This window comes from Oncorhynchus keta, chromosome 15, assembly GCF_023373465.1.
Source record: "Oncorhynchus keta strain PuntledgeMale-10-30-2019 chromosome 15, Oket_V2, whole genome shotgun sequence".
Taxonomy (NCBI): Eukaryota; Metazoa; Chordata; class Actinopteri; order Salmoniformes; family Salmonidae; genus Oncorhynchus; species Oncorhynchus keta.
In genome coordinates, this window is record NC_068435.1 from 32,064,441 (window position 1) to 32,083,661 (window position 19,221).

General features: G+C 41.9%; 2 protein-coding genes across 6 annotated transcripts; one reads left to right on the plus strand and one right to left on the minus strand.

Annotated features, from left to right (window-relative positions):
- Positions 1–8: 8 nt before the first annotated feature.
- LOC118394787 (ankyrin repeat domain-containing protein 13C-like) lies at positions 9–9,976 on the plus strand. Its single transcript, XM_035788328.2, has 13 exons — positions 9–821; positions 1,610–1,651; positions 2,327–2,431; positions 5,346–5,431; positions 5,873–5,918; positions 6,278–6,344; positions 6,475–6,619; positions 6,827–6,958; positions 7,253–7,414; positions 7,550–7,629; positions 7,823–7,921; positions 8,228–8,328; positions 8,455–9,976. Exons 1-13 carry the CDS (start codon positions 422–424, stop codon positions 8,583–8,585), a joined length of 1,596 nt encoding a protein of 531 aa, XP_035644221.1. The 5' UTR covers positions 9–421; the 3' UTR covers positions 8,586–9,976.
- A 456-nt stretch (positions 9,977–10,432) lies between these two features.
- On the minus strand, positions 10,433–17,321 carry LOC118394788 (serine/arginine-rich splicing factor 11-like). 5 transcript variants are annotated; one of them, XM_035788331.2, is made up of 12 exons: positions 17,016–17,321; positions 16,571–16,704; positions 14,011–14,126; positions 13,722–13,808; positions 13,531–13,580; positions 12,977–13,122; positions 12,780–12,858; positions 12,531–12,656; positions 12,276–12,365; positions 12,067–12,150; positions 11,610–11,769; positions 10,433–11,422 (listed from the first exon to the last, which is right to left on the minus strand). In XM_035788331.2, the coding sequence occupies exons 1-12, from the start codon at positions 17,135–17,137 to the stop codon at positions 11,219–11,221; spliced, it is 1,398 nt and encodes a 465-aa protein (XP_035644224.1). In that variant the 5' UTR covers positions 17,138–17,321; the 3' UTR covers positions 10,433–11,218. The 5 variants fall into 5 exon arrangements, with proteins under 5 accessions (XP_035644224.1, XP_035644223.1, XP_035644226.1 ...); XM_035788330.2 differs by having other exon boundaries at positions 13,969–14,126; XM_035788333.2 differs by lacking the exon at positions 17,016–17,321 and adding an exon at positions 14,421–14,538 and having other exon boundaries at positions 13,969–14,126.
- Positions 17,322–19,221: the final 1,900 nt, after the last annotated feature.

The following is a 19,221-nucleotide window of genomic DNA, read 5'->3' on the forward strand; positions in this document are numbered from 1 at the left end:
CATTCTGGTGAGATACTAAGCGGAAAATGGCAGATGGTCTTTTCACTCGGTAGTCTTGTTTTCTAGCTAGTTAGTTAACCAAGGCAAGCAAACAACCGCACCTCAAGCTGCAACGGACAATTTTTTTGAAACAAGTGTTATCAAGGATGTAGCCGAAAACAATTGGTATTTCCATTCGTAATCGATTGTTACAACAGTGAGAGTATATTTTCCATCTGCATTGTTTTTACGTGTGTGTGTTGTTTCTGCTGTTGTCAACACTGCACCTCTACCCACATCCATTCTATGCTAGCAAAACTGCTAACTAGGTTAGCTAAATACTAACTGTTAAGGTAGCAATTGCAGGTGTCGTTGGCAATTAGTCAACATCATTAATACATTTATTTTAGGTAGTCTGCTTGCTGGTTAGTTACGTTAAATCATGACCGGGGAAAAGATTCGCACGTTGCGGAAAGACCATAACAACAAGCCCAGTAAGGATGGGGATATAATGGAAACCTATGATGAATCTACAAATGGGACAATATCATCTCCAACCCCCAACGGTACCACCATCACGTACAAATCAAACAAGAATTATAACAAGACGGTGAAACCTTTGGTACTGCAGCAGATTTCGAATATCAATGCAAACAATATCAATGGCAATCAATCAGTTGTCAGCATCATCGATGACAATAACAAGAACCCAATCCTTCTGACCAATGGCAATGAGGGCTTCAATTTGGAATTCCCTGTTCACGAATGTGTGTTCAAAGGAGATGTGCGTCGCTTGTCCTCACTCATTCGGACCCAGAACATCTCCCAGAAAGATGTACATGGTGAGTGCATGGTAACCCTTACCCATTTATAGACTCTAACTACCTTTAAGCGCCTATTGATGATAGCTAATATCTTCTGTCAGGGGTTGTTTTGATAAGGCCCGAACGCTCGTTAAAACGGTTTTCATATCAACAGGAAATAATTGTCAAAAAAACAAAAGGTTAAATTACTACACACTTTTTTTTTTATAAGGGTAGTGTTCCCATACAGCCATATTTCCATGTTACAGCGCATGTTTATGGAAGACATTGGCAGCCACTTGGGCTTCAGCTGTCTAGCATCCTCTGAACACCTATGTATGTGTACGCATAACTGGGGAGGAAGTGTAGTTTGTCAACTTGAGGCACACAGCGTATGGATCTATGCATCACTGCTACAGTATGTGTATTATTATTATTTTTAAATTTTATCTCTAGCTGATATAAAAGATAAAGAGCATATCAGCATATGTTTTAAACTGTTTTGCAAGCAGTGGTTATTGACGTTTCTAAAGTCAGAATTGTCAGAATTGGAGTTAACATGCAGCCAACTGGGAGATAACTGCTGAAAACCCTGCAGATAAGAAGGGTTTTCAAAATCTATGTAACCCAAACTTAGTACATGTAATTGAGCTAGGAAATCACATAACTCGGCTATCACTTCTGGATCCATGAAATCTTACCTGACAATCATGTGACCAACATAGTCACTGCTTGCTCACAACAAGTACATTGATTTACACAAAGATTGTCCTTGTGCACCAGCTCTGACAAATGATCTCATAACAGTTATCTGTCTATCTTTCCAGGAAACACACCTCTTCACTTAGCTGTGATGATGGGCCACAAAGGTAAGGGCTTTGACTTTTGTAATCAACACTATCTGATATGGAGAATAACAGCTACATAGGCAGGACAGAGACATGCAAACAGCCTTGTTTCCCGTTGGGAGCAGACTGACCAGTACATCTGTACTACTTTCCTCTAAACATCACATAAAGCCAGAGTTTGACGGGATGTTTTGCCTCATATTCTCGTCTCTGGCCTAAACCTAACCCCAGCCAGGGGTTTTGCCATTCACATAACATAATCACCATGTTTTCCAGCTCTCCTTCAGTAAATCCTCCGTATGCCTTTTTTCTTTTTTCTGGGATAAAATTCCCTTTCTGTTCTGCCGTACTGAGCTTATCCTGGCTGACCTCTGCCGACTGCAGTGTGTTACATAGTCTAGTCGTCTCATAGCAGCATGGCAGCGGCTGGTCCCATGGGTGGGACAGGTCCACAGGATCCCTTAATCCCGTTGATTAGTTTGACTCAAATGCAAAGCAGCATCTCTCTTATGTGAAGGTCATAGACACGTTAAATGAACTGTCAAAATGTAATATACTGGTAACATAATTAACTATGGTAATGAGAATCCACTGTCCAAGTACAAAGGCCATGGAGACGGGTAGTAGGCTTAGCCAAAAAAAAAAATCTTAAAAGTAGCTTGATATTTGTTAAATTCTTTTTTTTTTGTGCTACAGAGTGTGCCCTCCTGCTCCTGGCCCATAATGCCCCTGTGAAAGTGAAGAATGCACAGGGCTGGAGTCCCCTGGCAGAGGCCATCAGCTATGGAGACCGACAGATGAGTAAGAATTTGGGATATTTTATATCCTTTTTTTGTACCCGGGACCGGAAAGCTATTATTTTATATTATAGATACTGCATCATTGAACAGTGTTCCATCACTGTTTTTTCGTTAAATATATTTTAGTTTATCCTGTATTTAATTCTACACATTTACACTCAGGTTCTCTCAAGTTCATGGTCCTCCCTCTATTTGTTTGATCCTAATTGGATCCTTCCTGGGCTGTAGACTAACTCTGTTTACTCTCTGATGCTGATGAGAGGTTGGGTTGTAGGTTGCCCTAGCCAGCCAAAGCCATGCAGGGGATTTTCTCTGAGCACTCTATCCACATCCATACGGCCTGGAACACAGCCTGGCCAAGGGCTTAGTGTGACTGCGAGGGTACTGAGCAGCTTTACAGCTGGCTGGCTTCCTCTCTGTCTGTTCACATTTAATGCCCCATCCTAATGCTTTTAACACAGCATTGTAAACTAAAGGCCACAATATATGTTTTATGTGTATTGATTATTTGAATGTTTGTAAGGAATGCCAGTTAAGTGGAGTGTTTTTTTAAATGGTGGGAGTAGTGTAGAGAAGATTGAATCCAATGCCATGTTTTCCCCCATGGGCTTTACTAGCTTACTGTTTTTTTCTGTTTTAATGCCTTGTTAGCAAAAAAAATCAACCTGCAAAATATAAAATAATATTATAAATAGGCTAGTTTATCAAAAATTCAATGTGAGTAGTTGTTAAGGTTAGGCAAATACTTTTACTCAGATACTGGTAATGTACACTGAACAAAAATATAAATGCAACAATTCAAATGATTTTACAGCGTTACAGTTCATATAAGGAAATCAGTCAATTGAAATAAATAAATGAGGCCCTAATCTATGGATTTCACATGACTGGGCAGGGGCGCAGCCATGGGCGGGCATAGGCCAACCCACTTGAGAGCCAGGCCCAACCACTGGGGAGCCAGGCCCAGCCAATCAGAATGAGTTTTGCCCCACAAGGGCTTCATTACAGACAAATACTACTCAGTTTGCTCAGCTTCCCGCAGGTGAAGAAGCCAGATGTGGAGGACCCGGGCTGGTGTGGTTACACGTGGTCTGCGGTTGGACGTACTGCCAAATTCTCTAAAACAACGTTGGAGGCGGCTTATGGTGGAGAAACATTCAATTCTCTGACAACAGCGCATTCCTGCAGTCAGCATGCCAATTGCACACTCCCTCAAGTTGAGACATCTGTGGCATTGTGTTGTGTGACAAACTGCACATTTTTAAAGTACCATTTTATTGTCTTCAGCACAATGTGCGCCTTTGTAATGATCATGCTATTTAATCAGATTCTTGATATACCTTGGAAAAGGAGAAATGCTCATTAACGGGGATGTCAACTAATTTGTGCACACAATTTGAGAGAAATACGTTTCTTTGCATATGGACCATTTCTGGGATCTTTTATTTCAGCTCATGAAATATCGGACCAACACTTTAAATGTTTTATATTTTTGTTCAGTATACAAATCTTTATTTCCCTCCTATTAAATTCCCTGATATATGTTGAGTGGGTTAGCACTATGACCCTTACACCCTAGCATGCATTAGTATGCAGCTCCAGGCCTGCAGCAGGGATGATTTGGCAGACTGGGGACACAGAGGTCAGGCATGGGAAGGTCAGATCTCAGTGAGGGGTGTGGGGGGCAGGGATCAGAGGAAAGGACAGCATGGCTCTAGCCACACAGTACAGCAAGGACACGCAAAGGCAGCCAAACTGGCCAGTGACTGGGTCAGTACTAGTAGTGGTAAAATGAAAATAATGCCGCGTATACTAGGGCAGTGCTTCCCAACTCCAGTCCTCGAGTGCCCCCAACAGTACACATTTTACTGTAGCCCCGGACAATCACACCTGATTCTACTTGTCAACTAATCACCAGGCCCTCCACGAGTTGAATCTGGTGTTTTTTGTCCGGGGCCACAACAAAAATGTGTTATGTTGGGGGTACTGTGCTATGGCTTATTATTGAGAGAGATACAGAGAGGGAGGCCTACGGCGAGAAGAGAAAGGTCATCCTGTATAGATGGAGCCTTGATTTCCCCCCTTCTTTTTCAATTGCATAAGATCAAATAATGTCATAGTAACTAGGCTTTCATCTCACTCACACACACGCACTGCGACAGCAGCTCACGCTAGGTGTCCATATCTGCCATGCAACACTGCTCTGCCCCTGCAGGGAGTGCTTGCTTTGTCAGCACTTCCTCACACTGAAAATCCCCACTCTAATGTTTCTCACTGGTCAAGATTACTGGATAGAAGATCACCCCAATTATAATTCATTGCAAGAGAGCACACACTTAGCAATCTGTCCGAAAACTCACAAGTCCTAAGTGGGGTTATATAACTGAGGTTCAGCCTGTATTAAATTGCATATTAGAACAAGCCGTGTGTAAGGTGACTCATGTCATGCGTAGCCTCCCCTGAAAACTCTACTGCACCAACAAGCCACGGTCCAGATTGCTGGCTACATCAGTGTTGAGCCTTCATGTCTTGTAACAGTCACACACGTGTGTTTCATGATGATATGCAGCGACGTGACACGCTTTGGAGAGAAGAGCTGGGGTCACCTCACTTACACTGTCGGTGTCAGTAGTATCGTCCTAAACCCCATCGGATTACTGTTACAGTATATCACTTGGTTGAATGATTTATTGCTCATGACTTTCACTGTCATTGAAGTGTGGGTTTGCTAAATTCACTTTTCACTTTAGTGAAAGTTGCTTTTTGAAAGATCATGTGACCTTGTAATCCCTTCTGCTGTGTGTGTAGAAACATGCACATATAGAATGTCTAGGGCTATGGAATATATTGTCTCTTTTTGTGTGGTGGTGTGCTTTGTTAAGGCTTTGTTTATCTCCCTCCTCTCCCCTCCTCAGTTACGGCTCTACTGCGGAAGCTGAAGCAGCAGTCCAGAGAGAGTGTGGAGGACAAGAGGCCCAAACTGCTAAGAGCACTGAAAGAGGTGAGGTTCTGACAGCCGACTAGACTAGGGACTACTACAGTATCTGGTTAGAAATAGGATCTTTACACTCTGTATACATATGTCAAATACTTGAGCTGCATTGCACTTGATTTAGTTTGGCCAGTACAGTGGAATAAATGGAATAGTCCCAAAAGTATTTGGACGGATTTGATATGCATTTGAGGCAGGTCTGGTCCACTCCATACCGAGTTTCGGTTTACAATTACTATCTTGCTATACCTTTACCCCTTTTCTCCAACATTAGCATCTGTCCGATGTAACAGCCCCTACCGCTCACCAAAACACTCTCTTTCCCTTATTAAAATGCTCTAACAAGTTATTCCTCCAGCTATAAAGAAAAAGTATGGGTGGATTTTGTTTTGGTGTTTTGTGGCTTGCATGACAAGATAATAATTTAGTACTTTTTTTTTCTTTTCATAGCTTGGGGACTTCTACTTGGAGCTTCACTGGGACTTTCAAAGTTGGGGTGAGTCGGCTCTACATCATATACGTTGAAATAAGCTACAGTGATGGGCCAACATCTCCTTTCACACGCTCTGTCTCCGTTCATTGTTATTCTTGGTGGAGGACACCTTAGCCAAGTCAATTCATTCTCCAATCTAATTAGCGTTTTGTTCCCATTCTATCCTGGCTGTTAGTGTGACGTGTTAGTTGCTCAGTGGGTTTGGGGCTCTCTGTCTCTTGGCTCAGGGATTCAGCGCCTAGCCACAGCCGTGTTCATTTATATACCACGTAATGATACCACGTATTATCTCTTCAGTTTCTTAGTTAATCTTATGAATCAAATGCTATCGATCATTACTTTCTCTTTCTCCCATCTCATAGTGCCCTTGCTCTCCCGGATTCTGCCATCTGATAACTGCAAGATCTACAAGCAGGGGATCAACATCAGGTAAGGCATCAAATACACGTCTGACACAGACGCCAGCTACAAGTTGTGAGGAGTATAGCTGGCGTCTGTAACCACTCACCTTCCAGAGTTAACCCTGTACACACTTTCTCTCCCCTCTCACCGCTGACAGACTGGACACCACTCTGGTAGACTTCACAGATATGAAGTGTCAGAGAGGAGACCTCAGCTTCATCTTCAATGGAGACGCTCCGCCTGCCAAGTCCTTCTATGTTCTGGACAATGAGCAGAAGGTGTACCAGCGTATTCACCACGAGGTGAGCTGTCTGGTCTGCATTTAACATCACCATCCTCAAAGCCAACCGCTCTTACAGCACTGCTTGTATTGCAAATACTTGTATTGACTGAAAGATCTGCAGGGGGTCACAGTAAAATTAACATTTGCACGGATTCAATATTGTGCCGAAGTCATGTCACCATCCAGCGTGATACTATCTGGCTGACTGCCTGTTGTGTCCCTGCAGGAGTCTGAGATGGAGACTGAGGAGGAGGTGGACATCCTGATGAGCAGTGACGTCTATTCTGCCACCCTGTCCACCAAGTCCATTACCTTCTCCCGCAGTCAGATCGGCTGGCTCTTCAGGGAGGACAAGACAGTAAGCACCCCTCCCCGTCCTGGGTCCTGTTCAAAGGGGGGCAAAATGTTTTGAAATGGGGATCTACCTGGAGTTGTCCAATAAGAACACAGATTTGTTTGACCGGTTGCAAAACATTTCCCCACGGTGTGTCCTACTGAATACGACCCTGTGGTCAAACCAGGCCAGTCACTGGAATATAAAGCTTGTAATACAATGGATCTCATAATCTGTGTACTTTATACTTTATGGGGAATAGGGTGTCCTAACTCAGCCAGTGTGTATTATACATCTGTCTTGTGTCTGTCCCTGAAGGAGAGGGTTGGTAACTTCCTGGCAGACTTTTACTCTGTGAACGGCCTGGTGCTGGAGTCCAGGAAGCGCCGGGAGCACCTGAGTGAGGAGGACATTCTGAGGAACAAGGCCATTGTGGAGAGCCTGAGCAAAGGAGGGAACCTGGTGGAGCAGAACTATGAGGTGAGGGAGGATGAGGGATGGAAGGGAGGGAGGCTTTGGGTCTTTGGTCTCTTCTTCGGTTGTGGTGTGGTGCACATTAGATGGAGATTAAAGTAAGCCTACATGTGATCCTCTCCCTCGTGGTCTTTCCCTCAGCCTCAGAGAAGGTTGTCCCTCATGGCTCCAGGTCCTAACACTATCTCCTGGGAGGAGTACATCTCTGCAGAGCACGGAAAGTAAGCCCTGCATAATTCCTTTTAAGAAAGGTCACAGATGACACTACTGTCCGGAGGAATTTCAAGCAACTGTGTTCATTATTGAGTTATTGACAAGTCGGTGCATTGAAGATCATTACTAGCAGTGGCTTACTGTTAATCCTCCAAATGTATACGCCAATGATGCTGACTTAGCCAGTGTGTTCATCCCTAGGGCACCTCATCTTGGGAGAGAGCTTGTGTGTAAGGAGAGCAAGAAGAACTTCAAAGCGAACGTAGCCATGAGCCAGGACTTCCCTTTGGGCATTGAGTCGTGAGTAGAATTCTTCCTCTTATTGGCTAATATTCTCTGGTCAGTCTCATCCCTGACTGCAGTGCTATTGGAAACGTCCATGTATTGATCACTGTTGTGCACACAGGTTCTAGTTCAATGTATATTAGGCTGTTGCAGATTCGTGTCTAGCTATAATGCTTTTCAAATGCACTTTTTAAAATGTTTTATTACTTATTGGTTTTATTGTTTAAATGGGACCTCATCAAATAATGTACTGTAAGAACATTTTTGATTTAACCCCGACCCTAATGATTTAACGTTTCCCCTTTTTCTTCGGTCTTCCAGGTTACTGAACGTGTTGGAGGTCATAGCCCCATTTAAGCACTTCAACAAACTCAGAGAATTTGTTCAATTGAAGCTTCCTCCTGGGTTCCCAGTCAAACTTGGTATGCATCTACTGTACATTGTGTGGCCACATGGACGATTTTATTTGAAAGTTAAAAAATAAAGTGAAATAATGAAGAAATTGACATATTAAACACTAAATATCCTCTCCTATTTCTGTGTGCCAGACATCCCTGTGTTCCCCACTATCACAGCTACGGTCACCTTCCAGGAGTTCCGCTATGATGACTTTGAGGAGTCCATCTTCTCCATCCCAGCGGACTACAAGGAGGATCCCAGTCGCTTCCCTGACCTCTGACCTGGTTGTCGTAGCAACCAGAGCTTTCCCCGGCCCCGCCCATTCGAAAACTGACAGAGAAACAAACTCTACCTACCTACACTATTAAAAGGAAAAGAACCAACTAAAGACAGTTGAGATTAAATAGGAGGATGCCCATGTATTATTTGATATCTGTCTGTGTGTTCTGATGAAAAAGGGGAATTATCTCTTGGCCCTGAGTTTTTTTTAATTAAAATTTTGTAGATATTTCCTTATAGCAAACAAGAATCAACCATTTTCAGCTGTGTAGAAACAACAGCACGAGGTCAAACTCCAAGAAGAGAAGAATTGAGGGGATGAGGAGTTTGAAAAAATATTTGATGTCATCTCCGTAACAGCTTATTGTTCACCGACTACGTGATCACTGCTTTGTACTGCAAACCAGCACCTGTGAAACAGCATGAAGTTAGCTTCATCTGTGACATCTTAACCGTGCACTTCTCCAGGTTTAGCACTCACTGCGCCCAGTTTATCTAGCGTCTGCCCTTTGGGGACTGCCCCTTTCTCAACATGTTTAAGTACCCTTGGACATTCATTGCCTGTAAATGACTACGGTATAAATGAAGTGTCAGAAATATGAAGATGTCATAACTGAGCTGAGAAAATGTACCAAACGTACTGTATGTATGTCAAAGGAGCAACAAACACTGTGTAGCAATACATTTCCAGTACATAAGAATGTTTTTTTAAACCAGCTGGGAGGAAAGTATGGTGTAAAACTGCATTCTTTCAAAGATATCAACACCCAAGCCTTTTCTCTCTAGTGCAGGTTAGCTCATCTATCTTACCTCCCGGCTATCACTGTCTGTTTCAAGTGACTGTGAATTTAATCTGTTTTGTGTGTGAGAGAGGACTTTAAAGGGTTTAGTGTTGTGTGTGTGAGATTGTGTGAGTGAACCCAGATGGGGTATCAGGAAAGCTGTTCTAGTTTGATACTGCACTGACATTAAGTATATTTAATCGCATGCTACGTTGACCCAATTGGATTCCTTGTATACTCTTGAGCGTATATTTCCTACACTTGTTATACCTGCTACCATCTCCCTATCCTTTCTGATTATTCAGGAAGACTAACTTCTACCGTATAAATATTGTAATCACACTAAAAACCCTTTGGTCAAATGTACTTAGGTGGTCTAAGCATTAACTGCAACTTTCATTGAGTGTATACCTGTCTGTATTACTTTACTTTCCTGTACAATTTCATTGAGCTTACTATTGGACTGTATAAGCTCATTAAAATGTAAGATCTGTATGGTCTTTGAAATCAGATGTATCTGGCTTCGGGCCTACTGGTATTTCTAAATGTACTGCAGCTTTCCAACTTCCCATCCCTTTAAATAAAGCACCAGCACCATCATGTCTCAGCACTGTCTGTTTCTTTGTATTTTATTCAGTGATATTTTAATTGTAGTCTCCAGCAGACTGTAGCTATGGGTCTCTGAATCAATGGAGTCAAGCCTCCAAGACATTGGCCATAATCCAATGGGAGTGTAATTTGGATTAAGTCCGATCAGCGTTAACCCACGGTAGCCGACCGCTTTTGTCGGCGGTGTAACTACGTTGTGGTCATTGTCACAAAACCACACCCACCCTTATACCCTACCCATGTTACAAGTTAATGAGAAAGTGTAGGTGTGAACGCAGCCTCCACTAATACAACGCCATTGCCTTTAAAATTAAATCGCACTGAACAACGTCCACGATACAGATTGAATAGGCTTCAGATAGCTCAGCATTTGATACGGGGTCACACAAGGGCCCATGTTAAAACTTTGCCCTAAACCTAAAATGAGCACCTGAAGTTTAAAACAAAATAAATCTAATCTTTCCCCAGGTTTTTATTGTATATAAAAAAAATCACAGATAAAACAAACTAAGAATTACAACGAGCATCAGATCTACTGGGTATTGTGAATAGGTGAGAGATTATTTTGGCGCCACAAGACCCAGTATAAGTATACATCTTCCGTATAATAACGGATGGGATATAAACACAATATACCACGTATAGGAGTGACCGAAAATAGATGGTGAATTTAGTGAGGCGACTTCCGTACAGAAGCTCAATAATAAAAAGCTAAGTCCACAGCACTGTTCTATGTAGCAGCCATGTTGTCTGATTAAAATGGACATACGGTGAACTTGTGTGTAACTGGCTGCTTCCGCTCCTAGCAATGTGTAGAAACTAGATTTAAACAAAAAAATACACAAAAGCCATTATCATCATCATCATGTAAGCTCTGCTTGAAAAAATAAAATCAAGTCACACACTTTGCCAAATAGAATCCACTTTCAAATTACAGCAATAAAAGTTTCAACCAACCCCACCCTTTTCACATTTTCACCATCAAAATAGGACCAAATAATTATAATACATACAGAAAATGACAAAACAGAAAAATCTTAAGGTTAATCTTTCGGTTCGTCTTCTACTTGATCGATTTTGTCTCGTCAATCCAAAAGGAAAACTAACAATTGAACTGAGATAAAGGATCGAGTAGAGTTGAATGAAGCCCGAATACAGTAAGCTCAGTGGGGCATGGAGGTTTTGGTACAATGGAGGGTTGGGTACATAGAGGTCTATACATCGGTCTCTATTATTGGGTGACTCAATCACTGACGTCCATGTCGTCCTCTTCACGGTGGTCGTCTCCGTTGACTTTGGAAAGCCCAGTGCCATTGCCTTCCACCGAGTGAGGAGACTGGGCTCCGGAGTCCTGGTCGGAATCTTTCTTGTCCAGCCTCTCCCTCTCCTTCTCACTGTCGTAGCCCTGCTCTTCCTCATCATAGTCTCTGGTGACCTGCAAAGACGTCTAAGGAAATTTGAAATGACTAAGTTTAATATATCGGACACTCGTTTCATATTACTTGTTATTCTTTCATACACGGCAAGTAAAACGCTGAATCAGAATACAGAAGAAAGAAAATGAACACGGACATCCTACACATCTTACATGAGGTGTATAACACAAGACAAATCATTCAGTCATTGGTGCTGACCTTTACATCTCCTTTCTCCACGTCAGTTTTCTCCCTTTCCTTTTCTTTGTCTTTACTCCTTTCTTTCTTTTCCTTCCTTTCATCCCGACTGCGGTCTTTATCGCTCCTGCGCTCACGGTCCTTCTCTCTTTCCTTGTCCCTCTTCTTCTCCTTCTTATGTCTGTAGGGAGAGGAAAGTTAAAAGCTTATGAAATAAAGTCTCCAAATCCAAAGAGAAGTGTAGTAGTTGACTGTCTAAAATGGCTTATTTCCAGGTTACCTTAAAGAAACCTTTACATTTGAATCTAAATAAATTATTTGATTGAGTGTTCTCAGGGCATTTACAGTTACACTTTGTAAACAAAATGTCTCGTCATTTTAAGTCTCAAAATAGCAATACGACTGGCAGCATATTGAAAATGTGTTCACTAAGGAAATTCTCTTGTTCTATGAGAATCGAGATCCCCAAAACACCAACCTTCTAGGAGAGGGAGTCCTGGAGACTTTCCTCTTGGGGGATTTCTTAGGAGATCGACTGGCACTGCGGGTCCTTCTCCGCTTCCTATACCCAACAGCATGAAAAAAAATGTTGTAAATATCTGACCAATCAACAACATGTTGAGACAGAATGGTGAAACAGAGCCACAAGTCAGACATGCGGCTCTGACCAATGAAAGCTGCACTAACCGATCGATACTGCGAGACCTCCTGGCAGTACTGTAGCTTTTCGGAGGTGTTTTGGAGCGCTTTTTATCCCGCTCCTCCTTCTTCCTATCCCTGTGGATCGGAGACAAGTTAATTACATCTGATCAACATTTCTTATTGTATATTGGGATTAGAGTTGTGATAACGAGGTAGAGAGTAATCACAGGGCGGTCTCAGAAGTTCAGATCGTGCAGCTTGAGGATTAAGAATGGGTCAAGTCTGTGCTCTGTGGCTCACCTGGACTTGCTTGGTGATGGTCTGCTCCGGTCTTTGGAGTGGGACCTCCCACTCCTCCTTCGGGGGCTCTTGGAGCGCCTCCTGTTCCTGGAGTGCGAGCGTCGCCTTGACCTGCTCTTTGAACGCCTGCAGATCACACAAACACAACATTAGTCTCTACCCTTAATATGAAAACAAAACAAAAAACGTACTACCTTTACTTTTAACACAATCCAAATTATTTGTCAGGGGAATAGAGTTTGTGTTCACCTGTGTCTGGAGCGAGAACGGGACCTTCTGCGTCTAGACCTGGACCTGGAACGCGAGTGCTTCCTCTTGCTCTCCTTGTCTGCACAAACAAAACATGAAATTACTTTGGTAGAGCAAATAATAGCTTATAGCTAGGGCTACCAGTAATTTATCAGATATAATATGTCCTTTGGAGATGCAATGCTTGGGCTACTCACTCCCAGGCTCGATGGCAGCAGAGATGAGTGACTGAGCCTCTCTGACCCTCTTCATGGCCTCTTCTATCTCTTTGTTGGAGGAGTCTGCCTTCAGGCCCGGATTCATGTTGATGTTCATGTTCATCCCTACACCCATGTGGTTCATTCTGAAGAAGAGGACATTATTTAGTGGTGATTATAAACTGGGTAGTTTGGGTCCGAGATGCTGATAGGCTGAAACAGCATTCCAGCCGTGTGTATATCAGACCATAAACTAAGGGTATGACACAAAACTACTTGTTTACTGTCATACGTATGTTGGCAAACGGTTTACAAAGCAAAGGCACCTCGGGTTTGTGGTATGAGGAGGTGTGGTATATAGCCAATATACATCTGCTAAGCTCTGTATCTAGGCCCTCCGTGCACAAGAACAGCCCTTAGGCGTGGTATATTGGCTATATAACACACCTCCTCAGGCCTTAATTAGAACACACTGGAGGGTCATCCAACAAATGAACAGCTCATAGGTGTTTGATGTCTTTTAATGGACATTTTCTAGAGGCATGATGACTTACTTTGGATCCACCTGCGACATAAACTTCAGAAGCTGGTCAGTGGGAAATGACTGTTGGGGAAGAAGAGTGAAGAAAAGTGTGAAATATATAATATAAAAGTTAGATATCTGATATCCTTTTAACATTTCCCTTCACCACCAGCAGTTGTGTGCGCACACATAAATATCACCAGATTTCAAGCCAACACTCACCTGGGGGTTCATATTCATATTGGGGTTTGGAAACCCGAACGCTGCCATCGCTTCCAAGGAGGGACCGCCGAAAGGATTGCCACCCATCTACAAAAAAACAACAGCACACCATTAACCCTTTCATTGTCTATATATACACGAGCGGACAATTATCAAGTCATTAAGGCAGATGTTTAATTTGAATAACTTAAGGACCACAGAATTAAACAGAACAATTAAACATTGTATCTCTGTGCTGAGGACCCACCTGTGGATAGGACATGGGGTTTGGTGTTGGGAGAAGTCCTACCTGTGGATTAGACATGGGGTTTGGTGTTGGAAGGAGACCTCCTCCGGGCAGAATCCCTGCAACAGCATTTGCTGGCGCCAGCAGTGACAAAGCTTTAGCCTCCTCCGGGATAACGCCTACAGAAAAACCAAACAGGCATTAGGGGAAGAAGAGAACATCAACGTCTAGACTCTAAAGAAAAGGAGAGACATTTTGAAAAAAACAAAAAAAAAAAAAACAGATGACTTGCTCAAGTATTCTTCAAAAACATTTGTAAAGGTTTCAATACTGTTACCTTTGATAGCTGCAAGATTTGAGAAGGTTTGTTCCTTTATTATTTTAACCAGTGTAGATTGAAAAATAACTACGATTGGGAAAATAGTATATCACAATACACACTACTCCAGTGAACACTGCCAAGATTGTATCACCTGAACGTGTTTTTTAAGTCATGAACCAAACGTTAGCTAGCACAGCGGCTTCTCCAGTGGGGTGTGCTCTCAATTTTCATTTAGATTGAACAAGCGACTCACGTTGGCGGCTTCACTACTAAGGAGCACACAGAGAAAAATCGAGATACACAAAACAAAAAGAATTTCAGAGAGTTGGAGGTCAACAGTGATTACTGACATTTTCTACTACTTACCAGCAATACAGTTATAAGTAGAAAAAAAAACAGCTAGCATTCACATTTTGGGTAGGTGATATCTACGCTCCCAAGAACCTTACCTGTCACTGCATTAAATATGCAACAAATGAACCAATGCCTTTTATTTAAGTGTAAAATCAACTTGGCAACATTAGATTAGCTTGTTTGCCTAACATAGTGATCAGAAAAAAAACTATGGTTTCAGATCTCAATGTTGCCATTGCTACCTAAAAAAAGAAAACATACAATATCTTAATCAAGATACAATAGCAAAAATAACATTTTTTTTACAGAAGACACACAAACACACTCACAAACAACATTTAAAAAGGGCACACGGGGGAGAGAATTTAGCTGCAGGAGACAAAACGGTTGGGTGGTATTTTCAGCGGGGCCTGGTATACAGGACTGGCTGAGCCAGGAAAAAGAACTGTAAAACACAACAACAAAAAAGAAAGACCACTGTTAAAGAGAGAGCACTGAACCAGTTGCCATTGCCATGTGGGGTGGATATCTAAGACAATTAACAACTAGATACAGTCAGGAACCTTAAAGTACAACATAGAAAACACAGAGATTTGCTATTTTAATCCGTCAATTTCAGGGACAGAGTGGTGAGTGAGTGCATGTAATTTCTTGCTAAATTTAAATTGGATACCATTGGTCACCCAATTCCCCAAACCAGGAAGTGCCTTAACGCTAAAGGTGAAAAAAATATGAAATGCAGGTATACCAATAGCTGTGTTATTGAGAAGTGTATAGTTTAATGTTCTGTTACTCTGCTATGGTTTACTTTCTTACCACTTGGATCCAATGAGAACCAGATTGGACATTATACAGGTCAGATTATTAACACACCTGTTTTGATAAATATGTACTTGTGAGCAGTCAAGAAATATTTGTGTAATACATGTGATATGCATTATAGTATTAACAGTAGTATATATGCTACTGCATTCAATTTAAACTAAAATACCCTAAAGAATAGAAAATGAGAGAGAAAGAGAGAAGAAAGGACACAGGAAAAAAAGAGAAAGAGAAGGGTCTGGGGGGGCTGCTTGAACGCTTGCTGGCCTTTTGTAAATGCCTACAATCCCCTGTTGGCAGGCAGAGGACCACTTTCAGCCATCAAGGAGGGGGCTCTGCTTTTGCCTTCTCCACTACAACAAATCACACACACAAATAACAGAGAGAAGTTTAATAGAGGATAGTCCAATATGGGGGAGAAAATAAAAAGCATGGTTAAGTTTTTATACACATGTAAGTTAATCTCTGCTTTCTTTTGAGGAGGTGCGTCTGTCTGCCCATGGGTCTGGGCTTGTTCAGCCCTCTCAGTCGGTCCCAGTCCCTAAAGCAGACCGTGGTATACTGTGCTTACTGGTGGAGGAGGACAAAGAATTGGCTCTGGAGACTACTACAGACTACTCAAGGTCATCTGTGTTGTTTAGTGTCTACCAAGTCCAATGCATCATGGAAGACATTATGACCTTTCAGTGTGGCAGAAACTGTATATAAGACATATGTGTATCGTTATAGGTATGGTCTTTAGTTCCACAGTATACCAAGGGTCTGGGTTGTGAGAGCTGGTATAGACACCTCTCTCCTTGCAATTAGCAGAGGGGTCGTACAAGATAGGACAGAAAGAGTGGCATGACATCATTGATCACAGAATCAGATAGGCTTGTCAGATCAAAAATGGTTACTATTCAATTCAATAGGGTTTATTGGCATGGGAAACATATGTTTACATTGCCAAAGCAAGTGAAACTGATATAATCTGAAATAGTTAGGATACACGCTTAACAGTGGCTCAAGCCACAGGCTCATATTACTCCATCCTGAAATCAATGGGGGCGTCAGGCGTCACTCTCCCATCACTACATTATACAATCAAGGATCATTCATACAGAAAGGGAAGAACAAATCACCAACCTTCGGCAAAAGGAACGACGATCAGCGCCCTGTCCACGAAGACTGTGTTGGTCAGATGTTGAGACACCCCCACGGACTCGGACTCTTTGAACTTCACAAAACACACACGCGACGTCACTGGCAGAGGCGACTCACTGCAATAAAAAACGTGTTTGTAGTTAACTAACGTTAGTTATTCCGCTAGTGACACCATAATAGATTGTATATAGCAAAACATCCCCGACGTAGCTAGGCAAACTATCGTTACCCAACTATAGTAGTTAATGATTCGCCTTCTTAGGTTTCGGGGACGGCCGGAGATGGGGCCTCCTGATGCTAACGTTAGCATCGTTAATAATAATACTACATTGAAATCAATTAAATCACAAAGTGGTAAGTGATTAACTAAACAAACAATAACTGCATATAGTTAGCAACAACCGTTCAACAAATATGAGCTACTTACTCTGGTGGAAACAATTTGAGTTCTTCAATGGTTCCAAGAAACCCGAACAGCATTCGCATCTGCTCGGATGTTGTGCTTGGCGACACGTTCGTCACCTGCACTACGTTCGTGGTACAATTCATGTTTTCACAAAATAGTAAAAACAAATATATATATATAAACAATTACCTCTCTATTTCAGAAGTATTATTGTATAAATATAGCCGATTAGTTGCTATCCTCGTCGAAGGCGTTTTGAAAAACTCAAATAAAGATCTCGATTCGTTTCGCCGCCATGTTGTTTAGCTTGAATACACAAAACAGCGCATGCGCATTGTGAAAGTCCTGCGGTAATGTAGCTAGTGGTGATGTGTGCCAGGAGAGGTCGCTCTCTCCCAGGAATCAAATGTGAAATTTCTCACGTTTCGGTGGCATGAAATAAACAGTGAATTTGATTTCTAGGCTAATTGAAATAGATGGTGCAACTCAGGCCAATATATATTTTATGTTCAGATGGTAATCATAATGATAACAGACATTGACTCTTTGAATATGCTTTCACAAAAGTGAAACAAACAAGCAATTGTTACTCTTCTGTCTGGTCCTCACTGTTTTGCACCATGTCTCTCAGTAATATATGCCAATATATGCCATCTCAGCTCCTTTAGCTCAGTCCAAATCTCAGGGGTGGTGGTATTCTGGCCTATCGTCCGTCCGTTTGTCATTCATTTTTGGAGATCATTTGTATCTGACACTGTAAAGGGCTGTGGGAGTACACAACCTGTTATTCGGTTGAAGGTCCCTCTTTATCTCCCTAAAGTCTGTAAATATTTTTGGTGATGTCACTTGACCTCAACCAAGTGTTATTATAAGATGTATGTGTGCATTTAGTGTGTTTTCAGTCTGTACTGTGTGTTGTTTGTGAATACACTCTATTACCTTCCTATCTAATTCAGTCTCACACACTCCTGAGCAAACACAGACACAGACATTAGTTGTAGTCCAGTCTGGTCTGATCCAGTCCTGGGCACTGACTGATTAGGTAGCCTACAGGTGGAGAAGTGGAGTATGCCACTAAAATAGTAATTAAACTAGAGATAGTTATTTAGCTTATTCCAAAATGACACTAATTAACTACAAGATTGCTGTAAAACACTATGACAGGGGGAGAGTAGTTTGATCAATCATGAGGTGAAAACTGAGCTGCACTTCCTAACCTCCTGCCAAATGACCTTATTAGAGACTCATATTTCCCTCGGATTAGACAGACTCACAAAGAATTCCAAAAGAAATCCAATGTTGATAAACTCATATATCTATTGGGTGAAATACCACAGCAGAAAGATGTGTGGCATGGTGCCACAAGAAAAGGGCAACCAGTGAAGAACAAACACCATTGTAACCCATTCTAAATCTAACCTATATTTATGTTTATTTAATTTTCCATTTGTATTTTAACTATTTGCAACATAATATGAAATATTATTTTGGAACTTTTCTGTGTCATTTCTTTACACTTTGTTTATTCTATTTCACTTGCATCTCCGATAAATTGACATGTGTATTGGGAATTGGTTGTTTATTTAAAAGCGTGGGGGGAGAGTAGTCTGAATTGGGTTCTGGAGGTGTACTCCAACTCATACATCGCACTCATATGCCAGCCATGAATGTTTCCAAGCCAGTGAGGTTCACATCCACCAGTAGTGCTGGAGAGCTGCACTGACTGGTTTCTCCTGTAAAGACAGCTCACAATGGCCCATAATTCTCTGTGCACTCACTCACCAAGATCAGGTGATACCCTGCTAGGGCAGTGATTGGCTCTTGTCTCAGACCTTCCCCAAGGTGATTGGTTGAGTGACTAGCACTCTGCATGTGACCTCTACAATGAGCTTCCTCCCACATGACCAGAGGAAGCGTGAATGATCTTATATAGTTTCAAATCAGCCCAGACAATCTCTATTACGGTTTTATGACATTATTTAAAATTAACTTCTAAAATGAACCATAATTATAGCATACATTCTTTATATGTATTATTTCTATGAAAATTCCCACATAGGTACAGTTGTCTGCGTTTGTTTCTGCATCTACTCCAAAATCAGACAAACTAGAGTGAAGCATCATGGGAATATGCAAATCAGGACAGCTATGATTGGCAAGTTAAGGGATAGTTTGTGATTTTGGCAATCTACTTCCCCAAGTGGATACCACTCATGGATGTAATTTA